We start from the raw sequence: 13,304 nt of genomic DNA, 5'->3' as shown, positions 1-13,304 counted from the left end.
AAGCTTACATTACTCTAGTTCAGAGATGGCCAAGGCGGGAGCTACATCAGACCCATGCAGTGCAAAGAAGCTGCACCATTAATATGGAGGTTCTGATCTCAGCATGCAATGCTTAAACTGTAGCCTCTCAGCTATGTAGTTTGCTGTGGCCTTCACTCTTCAGTCAGCTTCCCATTACAGCCTTCTATTGCACAAAGTTGGGCTCCCCTGCTGAATTGATAGTGATTCCTGCCAGCGTGTTGTATATCAACTCCCTCTTCATCCCTTACTTTTAGGGGCTTATAGCTATGACTTGGCTGTTAAAAAGGGCTGTGAGCTTACTGCTAAACAGAGACACGCAGACCAAAAGGGAATGTCCATCTATGCTGTGTATATATGAAAATCAGATTTGAAAGCTGTCTCCTGTTCCTGACAGTAACTTATTTCAACGGATATTTGGAAAGGATTTTAGTACATTGATTTTGTTTGCCTGCAGAGCAGACACATTAGCATGATGGACTGTACAGGCAATACGCTGATGACAATAATAATACTTCATTAACATATTCATCTAAACGTCAAGACTCGTATGATAGATCATCACAGCTCTTTCAGAGCCATGTGCAATCTGTCTTGTCAGTTCTCATTTCTTGAAAGATGAGTATTTTTAGGAACAAAGAACATCGGCCATAAGTATAGGATGGGGACATGATCCTGAGCTACAATGATTCTGAAAGATTTGGGCATCCTGGTGGATAATCAACTGAACATGAGCTCCTTAGGGGATGGTGAAGCCGAAAAGACTAATTCCCCCTTTGGATGCTTTGGTGGTTTGGAGGTAGTGGTCCTTCCCCCTTCAAGTCAGTGGGAGGCCTTCCCACCTCACTACATCCATTGGGAATTAGGGGGACAACGGGAGCCTCTAGCTCGGGTCAAGCAGCAAACACAGGTAGGGAGCCCAGGCTCTTAGTCAGGAATGTGGCAACAAGAGTCTCAGGCTTGGGCTTGTATTCAGGGTTGCGCCGCAAGGGGGTCAGGCATCCTAGCTCTGGCGGACAGCCAACAAATATAGGGTTCCTGGCCTAGAGAAAGGAGACTGCCACTCTAGAGTAGAGGTGGCATGGGGTGGGGGCAAGAGATGCAGGCCCATCCACTCTACTGCGAGCTGTCCCAGGGCGTAACACCCTGACTAGGTCATGAGTGATAATGCAGCTGGAGGAAGGCTGGCTGTGTCTGGGTCACACACACACACGCACGCACGCTGTACCTGGATCCATAGGGGGTCCTCTGGGTCATCAGTACAGAAGGCCCAAGACAATCCCAGCCACTCCTCCATGGCTTGGTCATCAGGTGTCTCTGGCAGTTCTGGCCTGCAGCAGTCTCCCAGCTCGGGAACAGGCAGGAGGCATCTGGCACTTTCAGAGGGAGCAACCCAACTGAGCTCCAAGTCCCGCCTTAGCTACTTCCTGTTACACCCACAGGGGTGAGCTTGACTGGGCTCTGCCCACCAGGGCTCAGTGGGTGGTCCCTCCCTCTCTGGGTTGGTGGGAGGTCACCTCACCTGACTACAGATGTATGAGCAGAGGAATCTCAAGTAGAAGTCGAGAGGTTAATTTACCGCTATATTTGGCACGTGTGTGTACACTGCTGGAATACCGTGTCCAGTTCTGGTGTCCACAATGCAAGAAAGATGTTGCTAATTTGGAGAGGTTTCTGAGAAGAGCTGGGGAAAACAATTTCTGTCTGGGGCCACGGACCCACAACAAAAATCCATTGTGGCTGCACACAGCCCCACGGGGAACACAGGGATGCAGGGCTTTCCATACGCTCCAGGATGGGACCACAAATGAGGGATTCAGGGTGGAGGTGGGAACTCTGGAGTGGGGCTAAGGAGACTGGAGTGCAGGAGTGGGCATATGACCGTGACAGCGGATGGGGGTGCAGGTTCTGGGAGGAGTAGGATGGGGAAGGGGGTTCTGACCCTGAGCAAGGGGGGTGCAGATGGAGATGCAGAGTGTGGGAGGATGCGGGAGGAGGTTCCGAACGTGACAAGGAGGCGTGGGTTCTGGGAGGGATTTAGGGTGCAGGAGGGCCTTCTGATTTTGGATAGGGTTTCATGGTGGGGATGGGTGGGGAATATGGGAGGGGGCTCAAGGATGAGGCCAAGGATGAAGGGGGTCAGGGATGCTGACTCTGGCTGGTGCCACTTACCTCAGGCAGCTCCCAGTCAGCAACACAGCAGGGCTCAGGCAGGCTCCTCCCCTGTCCTGATTTTGCACCGCTCCCAGAAGCTACCACAGCAGCTCTGCACACACCCTGCATGCTGCTCTGCGCCCGCAGCTCCCATTGGCCATAGTTCCCAGCACCTACAAGCTGTGGGGGTAGGGTGTTGAATGGGATCTTGGAGCTTCCCTGTTCCCTCCCTGATTGTCTGTTGACATGCTTGAGCCTATGGTGATAATAAGGCAACTCTGCTGCGGGGCGAGACAGTGCTCACAGTTCTAGCCCCACAAAGGACACTCAGGGCTTATGGCCTGAGGTAAATCTCCATGCCATGTGCTGGATTAAATTAAGCAGGAGGCCAGATGTGACAGACACAATGAGCTCAATCTATTTAGTTTAACAAATAGAAGGTTAAGGGACTTGGTCATAGTTCAAAAGTATCTATAAAATATTTGGGAACACATTTAGTAAGGGGCGCTTCAGGTGAGCAAAGAAAGGTATAATGTGATCCAATGGCTGGAAGATGAAACTAAACAAATTCAGACAGGAAACAGTGTACATTTTAAACTGTGAGGGTGAGGAACCATTGGGACTATTAGGGTTGTCATGGATTCTCCATAACTGAATTCTTAAATCAAAATTGGATTTTTTTTCCTAAAAGATCTGCTCTAGCAATTATGTTGGTAAAGTTCTCTGGCCTGTGTCATAAAGGAGGTCACACCAGTTACTTCTGGCCTGGGAATCTATTAATCTGTTCTTTGTAGAAATTTCCTTTAAAATCATCAGGTTTTTTTCAATCCGTTTCCTCTGTCCTCATCAAAACCTAAAAATAAGGGCTTTTAAAAAAAATTCTTTTCAAAATTTCCCATGAAACACAATTAATACTTTTCATCCAGCTCTGATGAAGGAGTAAAAATCACCAGTGAATACAGAAAACAGATTTGTAAAGTGATGTCATGAGGACATCCAGGAAATTCTAAATGTAATCTAGAACTTCCTGGATATTCTCATATATATCAATTTCCTGACAGTGGTAATTCTGGAGTTGTGCAAATTGGACTCTTTTCAGATAAATGTGATTTTTCTTTTGTGAACAGCTAGGCTTTATGCACAATCTTTTTTTTTTTTTTTTTAGTTAAGTTAACGCTCTTTACCATTTTCCTGTGTCCTCTCAGGAAGATTACATTGATGAAGAAGGTGATTACTGTGAGTTTTGCAAAAGCCCTTCAAAGCCCATTCCATCAGCAGAAGATCTGGACACAGACCCACTGGAAATAGTGAGTAGTCTAAACAATTAAGCTACATTTCCCTGATAAAATTCCAGCAGGAAAACCAATATGTTAACATGCTTTAGCAGTGCTTCATAACTAGCACCAAACATACGTGATTAGAAGCGAGGGAACTGCTTAGTCTTTTGCAATATATTCAGGATTAGACTTTGGTCAAATAATACCCTGGAAGGAACAAAATTTGGCATCCCTGAGCATTCCTGCTGCCGTCAACAGTTGGACAGAAGACCAGGTCACACAAAAAACATTGTGAAATATACCACTGGAGAGAAAATCCACAACAAAAAATGGGGACCAGTTTGATCCAGTGACCGAGGTGCAAGGTTTGCAATTTAGGACTTCTGTGATCTGTTCCAGATTCTACTTTGGACTTGTGGTGTGACCATGAGCAAGTCAGGTTTTTCTCTGAGCCTGAGTTTCTGTAAATGTAGGATGGTATATTATGGAAAGGGGAAGGAGACATAGGAAGAAAGTTCCTTCTTAATGCTGTAGTGATAACCGTTATGTGGAAAATAGAGCATCAACCAGCCATCAGAGATGGGGAAGAAGGCAGAAGCAGGGCTAAAGGGGCAGTACACTGAGAGGACTGAGAGAAGTTGGATGGCAAGCAATTTGGGATGGAAAGGAAATTGGAGTAAGGTGGCAAGGAGACATGGGTGTTAAGGTGGAAATGGGAAGAAACTCCTGAAGGAGTGGATGGTCACAGACACAGTGGGAAGGAGACAGACTGGCTTGAAATGAGGGCAAGAGCAGTAGCTTGTGAGACAGAAGTGCGGATCCTTGAAAATGGAACCGGTGGTCAGTCAATGGGTCAGATTCTCAGCTGTTGGAATGGAGCTAAGCAGAGAACCTGGTTCACTGACATTAGTAAAGCCCATGTGAAGAGGGAAAATCCTGCAGCACTCCTGAGAGGATATTGCCTAATCTCAGACTGCTTGCCTAGCAGGAGGAATGTGAAATGTTCCACTTTCTGCTGGTTCCCTATAGGCTGGTCCCACTGTGTTCCCACGTATGGTGTATTTTCCAGTTTTTGTGCTGCAGAACGTACAAGGAGGTTTTTGAGTGTGTGATGAGGGACCTGATGGAACGCGCCTTTTCTGATGAGATCGATATTGCTCCTCATCCTCACCTGTCGCAATCAGTGATGGAGAGTGACACCAGAAAGAAACTTGAGCAAAAGTAAGTGTCTGTGTGGGATGGGATGGAGGAGAGGGGCAGGTGCAGACAGAGTAAGCCTGACTCAACAGCCCGTTCAGAGGGTATGTCTACACTCGCCCCCTAGTTTGAACTAGGAGGCTATTGTAGGCATTCGAAGTTGCAAATGAAGCCCGGGATTTAAATATCCCAGGCTTTATTTGCATCCTCCCGTCCGGCCACCATTTTTAAATCCCCTTAGTCTGGACTAACTGCCCACGGCTACACGCAGCAGTTAAACAGTAATTTGAACTAAGTCCTTAGTTCGAATTACCTGTTATATCTCATTCCAGGAGGAGTAACAGGTAATTCGAACTCAGGACTTAGTTCAAATTACCATTTAACTGCCGCGTGTAGCCGCGGGCAGTTAGTCCAAACTAGTGGCATTTAAAATTGGCAGCCGGACAGGAAGATGCAAATAAAGCCTGGGATGTTTAAATCCCGGGCTTCATTTGCAACTTCGAATGCCTACATTAGCCTCCCTAGTTCGAATTAGGGGGCTAGTGTAGACATACCCAGAGAGACTTCTCAAAGCCCACTCAGTACATGCTGTTTCGTTGCCTGCAGTGTGGACTCTATTGCACCAACCCTGTGAGAAGTGCTAGGAATACGATGACCAGACATTGTTTGTAAAGGGATAGTCCCATATTACGCCTTTCTGCAGGTGCCTCTACTTTAGGGATGTAAAAGTCCATTTAATTAGTTAACTGATTACATTTTATGTTTCACAGGTTAATCGATTTAACGGGGGCAGGCAGGAGGGCTGGGCTGGATGCCTCCTGCCTGTGGTGGGCCCCACGGGGCTGGAGTGGGAGGCTGCACCCTCTCCCCTGGTTAACTATAACCAATAAGCGAATGAGGCTTACGGTTAACTGGTTAATCTTTCACATCCCTACCCTACATTTTCTGAAAAATGGGCAAATTGCCCTGGATTGTCTGTCTCCCTCCTAGTCAGTGGTGGCGGGTCCTGCCAGTGTCCAGATCCTTGTTCACCAGCCACACCCCCATCAGCGGTGAGTGAGGGGGTCGAGTGGCCAATGACAGTAGCGGTTTGCAAAGCTGGAGGCTGGGCAAAGCTGCAGCTTGCAGGGCCAGCCACCCCCTCAGCGAGTCCATCAGCGCAGTCTATGCTGCATATCAGCTCTCGGCCAGCAGGGCTCTGCTCCCATCGCATTTGCAGCTGGCACTGACTGCAGCCAGTAGTAGTGGTGGCTGTGAGTGCAAGCAGGTGCCAGACAACGGCCAATTCCTTGTCACTCTGTTACCCACCTGTTAGCCCGTTCCATGCTCCCCCTCTTGCTGTTGTCTCCCTGTTATGCCCCGGCATGTTCCCCCAGCCCTGCTGCTGCTCTGTATCCTCTCTGGTGGGATGTGTTGCCTTCCAGTGCTTTGCAGAGAGCCCATGGTTGGAGTGTTCAGTTCACCAACAGCCTGGCTGGCAGGCTCCTTCCTTCCCCCAGGTCTCTGGCTGGGCCGGTGCCATGGGAAAGCCCAATACCCTCCATCCTGGGACACTGGCCAGGAGGAGCCAAGCCCTGCATGTGCCAGAGCCCTGCACAGCACTGGCATGGGGCAGCCCCTCTTATGGGGAAAAGTGAGTCCCAACTTGTTCATGTTCCGACCCTGCAGGCTTCACAGCAGCCCCCCAAACAGGGACTTAGCACCCTTTCCATCTGCCCCCAGCGAGCACAGAGCTGCTTTGTCCCCTACGCACCCTTCACCACCCACTCTGGTTGGGACAAGCTGCTTCCAGCCACAGGGGAGTGTGTATGGGGGGGCGATGAGCTCTGCAAAGACATGGACTAGGTCATCCCTCCATTCTCTCACCCACGCCCTCCGTGGCTGGAAGAAGCTCCTGTCCCTTTTCTCCCACACAGTGCCAAATGGCTTCTGTCGGCCACACTGTGGTGTGAACCCTGGCAGAAATCTGCCTGTTCCCCCATGTGTTGCCTTGGGAAGTCACAGCACCAAGTACCGGGAGAAGTGGTTCTGTCCTGGGGAACCAGTCAGGCGTGGAGGGTGGAGATTGCCAGCCAGGGAGGGTCTGGTCAGTTGGTCTCCCATGTGAGAGGTGTACGGGAGAGTACGTCGCTTCTCCCATGTGTGTGTGTGTCACCTGTCCCCCATGCAATCCCTACAACCTTTACAATCAGAAGATAAATAAAAAGACTCAACTCTGTCATTTTTAACAGAGACTCAGTCAACTTCAAGTGAATTTGAATGTTTGTACTGAATAGTTCTGATTGAACTCACTTGAATAGAGTAATTTTGTTAGGTGTTCTGTTTTCAGCCAAGGGAAATAGGGTCACCTTAGCTAAGAAGGGAGTGCTGTAGAGTGTGTTGGCGCATTTAACTTTCCTTCTGACCACCCATCAGGAGAGACTTAAAAAGGCCCACAAAGGGCAGGGCCTCCTTGCAAGAAATAAGGCACTGGGGCCTATTCTGGAGCCATTCAGTGTAAATAACTGGATGTGGCCAGGTTTTGCCCACCATCTGGGCAAAAATTTCAGGGGACTCCTTTACAATCTTCACTTACCTAGAACACTTTGCTGGGATCTGGAATCCCTTTCTACTGAGTTTCTTGATCAATTGGAGCATAACTGATGGAGCCTATAGTAGAATTCTATGTTCTCCTCACTTACTTAGTGCTCATAAAATCGTAGAACTTTGAGAGGTCATCAAGTATTGAATTCATGGCAAGACCAAGCACCATCTAGACCATCCCTGGCTGGTGTTTGTCTAACCTGCGCTTAAAAATCTCCAGTGATTCCACAAGCTCCCTAGCCAATTTATTCTATAGCTTAGCAACCCTAACAGGAAGTTTTTGTTAATATCCAATCTAAACCTCCCTTGCTGAAATTTAAACCCATTGCTTTTTATTCTAGCCTCAGAGGTAAAAGACAATAATTTTTCTCCCTCCCTTTTAGGCACTTGAATGCTATTATCATGCCCTCTCTCAGTCTTCTCTTTTCCAGACTTTACTGCATGTACATGGACAAGCAATTAAGCCTCTTCTTTTGGACCCAGAGGTGGTGGCTCTTGGAGAGGTCAGAGTAGCCCAGAGCCCAGGTGAACTCCACCTCAGGCCACACTAGCAGAAAAAAATCAATGTAAGATACAGAATTCCAGCTAAGACAATTGCATAGTTGGAGTCAACGTATCTTACATCAATTTTCTGGGGCAGTCCTGGGGAGGTTGATGGGAGAAACCACAATCAACAGGAGCACCCTCAGCATTTGATTTAGTGGGTTTTTACTAGACCCACTAAATTGAACCATGGAAGATCAATCGCTAGAACAGTGGTCTCCAACCTTTTTACACCCAAGATCACTTTTTAAGTCTCAGAACAGGCGAAGATCTACTGCTCCGCCCCTTCCTTGAAGCTCCGCCTACATTTCATGAGGAAATCTAATGTAAATGTACTGCGCAGGTGCGCAGTTCAGAGAGGGCTCAAGAGCTACTCTTAGCGCCCCTGAGATCTACCGGTAGATCGCGATCTACTGGTTGGTGACCACGGCGCTAGAATGTCGATCCTCCGGTAAATATAGACAAGCCCTCAATGTTGCCTCACGGAGAAGACATCAACACTTGTTTGCCCTGTGATATTACTTGGGATGTTCAGCTGGAGTAGTTATTTATATATATCAAGGGTGGTCAAGATTACTGACCGTCCTTGAGAGCTGGGGCATGCCTTCTGGGACTCTGAGCTTCAGTCCCACTCCTGTTGAAACCTCTTGTCCCAGCAGGTGCACCCTGCAGAAACCCTGAGACCCCAATGGGCAGAAGACCCTAACCTACCATTCTGTTGTAAGGCAAAGCTCCTGAGCTCCCCTCCCCTCTAGTCTGGTTGGTGGCAAATGTGAGGGGTGCCAAGTCTCATGTTAATGGTAAAAGAGCCACATGTGGTTCCTGAGCCACCATTTGGCCACCCCTGATACATGTAAATGTGCAGGTAATAATATATTATGACCGAATGTCACATGTTTCTGATTTTAAAATATATTTTGTTGTCCTTAGGTTGCAAGAGAGAGGTTTTGATAAATACAGGGAATTATATAATCGGTATATGAAGTTTTGTGCCAGTAAGTACAGTTACCATGGTACTGTTTTAGTCATTGGGTTTGATTTAGAAGCATAGCAAACAGGGGTGGAAGAGACCGCTATGAGGTCACATGTGCACCATCTTCTGGTCAGTACAGGACTGTTCCCTACAGAACATCCATCTAGTTTAACTACCCTAAGAAATGGGGTGCTTTCATCACTCCCCTAGGGAAACTCTCTCATTCAGGAGGTGTGTCTACCACTACCCCTGGGAGTGAATCCAGAGACTTGCATTAGCAGGCTAAACATTGCTATATGGATACTGCAGCTCTGGGTCGCACTCGGTCTCGCATTGTCCACCGTTCCCCCAAGCTTGGAAGCCAAAGGTGCAACATATACACCATTCTTTTTAGTGTACTTGCATGAACTCCGCCAGGCCAAGTCTGTGGACCTTGTCTGGGAGGCTCACTCCCAAATGCAGTGTGGACATACCCATATTGCTCATTGACAGGTTTCCCCTGATGTTTAGACTACATTTTCAGCACAGTCAGATTATCCTTAAACAAAAGCTCCATGATATAGATGAGATTAGGACTAACTCAGAGCTTTGAGAGGCAGAGCTTCACTGAATTCCCTGAACACGGTCATTTTAAAATTCTTTCAGTGACCAAACTTTCATTTAAAATCTCGGACTCTTCAAAAGAGGGCTCAGAGGAGAGTTCAGAGATACCTCAAACTCTTGAAGACGAGGATACAGAGTCCGGAACTGAGCTTTTAAAGGTGTGTCATGCTAACCTGTCGGCTGTATTGTCTTTTGATGTTATTACCTATCATTCCAGCTAGATAAATCAGCTGAATGCCCGTGACTCATGAGATTTTGTCTATTCAGCAACATGTCTTGAAAGTGCTGTTATAAGGACAACAATGGTGGTGACAGAAAATCTCAGTGGGATTTAGAACAGTAGGGTGGTGACACAAAACCCTCCACTCACTTAGTGAGAAGAATATGCTGAGCTTCTGCTTTAAAGAGAATATCGGTTTCTGTGAGTTTTTGCATCTGTTCAGCCCTGTCACCGCTTACCTCTGGGACTGTGTACTCCACTTTACATGTCTATTCAGGGGCTTGTCCAAGGGCTCAGCAGATAAGGTGAGTACAATGCAAGTATCTGTGGAGCCTGTAAATAGGATACAGAGCCCTCTTTCCAGGGGACAGTACAACCTCAAAGATTCTGGAGGATACAGTCTATTCTATGAACTGCCCAGAGACAGCTTATTATGGTTTATTATTATTAATTTATTTGTGCAGTCATGGCTCTTATGAGTCCCAGCAGAAATCAGGCTTCTATTGTGCTAAGTACAAATCCCTAAGTGATTGTCCCTACTCTGAAAGATATCACAAGTCAACAAGACAGACAACAATTGAGAGAAAGGAATTATCATCTCCATTTTACAGAGGGAGAAACTGCATCACAACAAAATGATGTGACTTGTCCATGAGACAAGATGGGCGAGATATCTTCTACTGGCCAATTTCTGTTGCGGAAACCAGCTTTCGAGCTACACAGCACTCTTCGGGTGTGTCTAGACTACAGGGTTTTGTTGACAAAAGTGGACTTTTGTTGACAAAACAATACCTGCGTATACACTACTGCCAAGTTCTGTCGACATAACGTTGACAGAACTCGGCAGTTTTGTCGACAGCGGTAAACCTCATTCTACAAGGAATAAAGCCTTTTGTTGACAGAGTTCTGTCGACAGAAGGAGTTATTGCATCTACACTCTCATGTCGACAAAGCGGCTTGCTTTGTTGCCAGAACTGGATGCAGTCTAGACGCTCTTTGTCGACAGAAGCTTTGTCGACAAAGCCTCTGTCAACAAAAGCCTGTAGTCTAGACGTACCCTTCTTCAGGTCTACGCAAAGCTCTTCTTCACCTAGACATTGAGGAAAATGTCTGTATTGACTCAAAAGCTTTAGAGAGCCAACTTCAAACCTAACATTGCTCATCAGTGGGACTGGTGTCTGAGACTTGACTCCATTTCTGCACATTAGGCTATTCAGGATTTGACCCCAGTAGTGGTGTGTCTCTCTAGAAATCCAGACAGGAAATAGTATGGATGTTGCCTATTAGTACTGAGAAACACTGGCAGAGAAAGGGCAGGAGGTGGATCGAAGCAGGCCCAGTAGCTGCTCTCAGGAAGTGTGGCTGGTTCAGACCAGTGATCTCATACTCTCAATTTCCCTTCTGAATTCTCACAATTGGAAACAAAATTTCCAATCAGCACAGTAGCTGATTGTTCAGCGTTAAAAAGGATGTTGTATTTTTTCCATCCCCTGGTAAAAGGCCCATCCATTTTACCAAGAATAGACACAGGTAACAGACCTCTCAATCCAGCAGGGGCCAAGTGTGTGACAGAGACCTAGAACAAACCCACCTCTGCCAAACAGCAGAGGAGGGAGCCAGGGCAGTGCAGGATCCATCCTTCAGCATCTCTCTGATTTCCTGTGTTCTGTTTCCCCACTACTTCACCTTGCTGGCATCAGTCATGCAAACAGTGAGATTACAGCAGACTAGGAGTGTTAAAGTGCGTTTATTCAAGTAAACTTGCAACCACTGAACATGTCAGCGGTTATACAGTTACACGCAGAGGGAGGTGGGTGGTGACCAAGAGCCCCAGGACCCTTTGAATTACCGAGCCCCAGAAAAATTACCCCCTCTGCCTTCCCCTCCCCTCCCCATCAGCAGGCCTGCGTAGAAAACAATAGGAGTGGAAGGCATTTGACACCAAACCTCCATTTTGAACAAGGGTTATGATGTTGCCATCTCTCTTCCTTTCCAAAGCAATTTACAGGGCATGTAAATTGACATAAAATTACCTTGATTTACATCACAAGCGATAGGGTTTCTCTTTTGTAGCTCTAGAAATCCATTATACTACTTCCCCCCGAGCTATGTGCATGACAAAGCCTCCTATCTAGAACCGTCAGCTTTTGCGCTTCATAAAAAAAGCAAGAGCAACATTTGTTTCTCCCTCCACAACCTCCCCTCCCCCGCAACCAGGGGATAATTTTTAGCTAGTTTGCAGAGTCCAAATATGTATCCTCTGGTTATAAATTAGGGCTCTTGTTTGTGGCCAGAATCAGTCACTTCACGCAGGAGAAATGCAAAACCCTGGAAGCTATTGAGACGGAGTTCTAATCTCCTTGAGAGCAACATAGTGGGGGAGGCCTCTTTGTGTATGTCAGAATTAGCTGTTGCTTTAGTAATGCTAAAATGCTAGACTGTAAAAATGCTCATCCCACCCCCACTAACAGAGGCAACTGTTCAGCATTCTTCTAGGAGAGGCAAACGACCCTGCGGTTCATTCTTACGAGGAAGCATGGAGCTCAACTTCATGCAGCGCTTGAAGCCAACCCCTACGTAAAGACATGTTTATATTTTCTCTGCAATCATCTGCCAGTACATTGCAGAGCAAATTAACTTGTGTGTCTGATGGAAAGAAAGCCTCTTGGCAAAATATTATCAGGGAAAGGCTACTCCTATAAATTAGAGAGAGCCAAGCTTTGTACACAAGATGTGTAAAATGTAAGCTATGAAGAGTGTAGTCTCCTGTGTCAGTTAGCAGACTTTTAATTAAAACCAAACAAAACAAACTTCAAGCATAATATGGGAGATACAGCATCTAAAGATTTATATTCTTGGGCCAAATCCTTTGGTCCCAGTTGGAGATGAACAAATATTGGAGGAGAAATTGTTTGTGACTATCGTATTTGGAATCTAAGCCTCTCTGTCGCATAGTGATTTTTTTTTTAGTTGGAGTGCATGTGCTGCATATACAGTCACAAAAAATTCCTGGTGGGTATTAGGTCTGGAATCTCCCACCCTACTACCATGCCACCACACTTGATTTTGGTTTTTTCACCTCACCAAATCCAAATCATTTTATTTCTACAGTATTGCCACCCTCATGAGCCTATAAGAAGATATTATCCTGACGGGCAGGAATTCTTTCTTCTTTTTCCAGATGGGACAGGTCAGGTTTTGTATCCTACAAAGATGTATTCTATGACATCATGGGTCAAATTTCAGAATGATCTGACTGAGAGGTCTTTCTGGCTGTGAGTTTCCTCCAGTGCTAGCAGATAAACTATGTATTATGAACTAGCTCCACAGCTGACGTAAAGCAGCATAACTTCAGCAACTGCAGTGGTGCTATCTTGATTTAAACCAGCCAAGAATCTGACCCTTTGGTTACATCTAGACAGGCATGATTTTCCGCAAATACTTTTAACAGAAAAAAAAAGAGCGTCTAGATTGGCACGGACGCTTTTCCACAAAAGCACTTTTTGCAGAAAAGCGTCCGTGCCAATCTAGACGCGGTTTTGCGCAAGAAAGCCCCGATCGCCATTTTTGTGATCGGGGCTTTTTTGTGCAAAACAATACCACATTGTCTACACTGGCCCTCTTGTGCAAAAGCATTTGTGCAAGAGGGCTTTTGCCCAAACGGGAGCAGCATAGTATTTCCGCAAGAACACTGACAATCTTACATGAGATCGTCAGTGTTCTTGCAGAAATTCAA

General features: G+C 46.5%; 1 protein-coding gene across 12 annotated transcripts in view; it reads left to right on the top strand.

Moving 5' to 3' along the window:
• The window catches only part of ERICH6B (glutamate rich 6B), a 67,936-nt gene that overhangs the window by 43,801 nt on the left and 10,831 nt on the right, over positions 1-13,304 (top strand). For all 12 annotated transcript variants that reach the window (XM_025182084.2, XM_075919005.1, XM_075919006.1 and 9 more), the window contains 5 exons: positions 3,378-3,479; positions 4,519-4,670; positions 8,703-8,767; positions 9,391-9,506; positions 12,680-12,768. In XM_025182084.2, the coding sequence (XP_025037869.2) occupies positions 3,378-3,479; positions 4,519-4,670; positions 8,703-8,767; positions 9,391-9,506; positions 12,680-12,768 (524 nt within the window). The remainder of the gene's footprint in view (positions 1-3,377; positions 3,480-4,518; positions 4,671-8,702; positions 8,768-9,390; positions 9,507-12,679; positions 12,769-13,304) is intronic.

Source organism: Pelodiscus sinensis, chromosome 1 (genome assembly GCF_049634645.1).
Source record: "Pelodiscus sinensis isolate JC-2024 chromosome 1, ASM4963464v1, whole genome shotgun sequence".
In the NCBI taxonomy this organism is placed as follows: domain Eukaryota; kingdom Metazoa; phylum Chordata; order Testudines; family Trionychidae; genus Pelodiscus; species Pelodiscus sinensis.
This window is presented reverse-complemented; position numbering and strand designations above follow the sequence as displayed.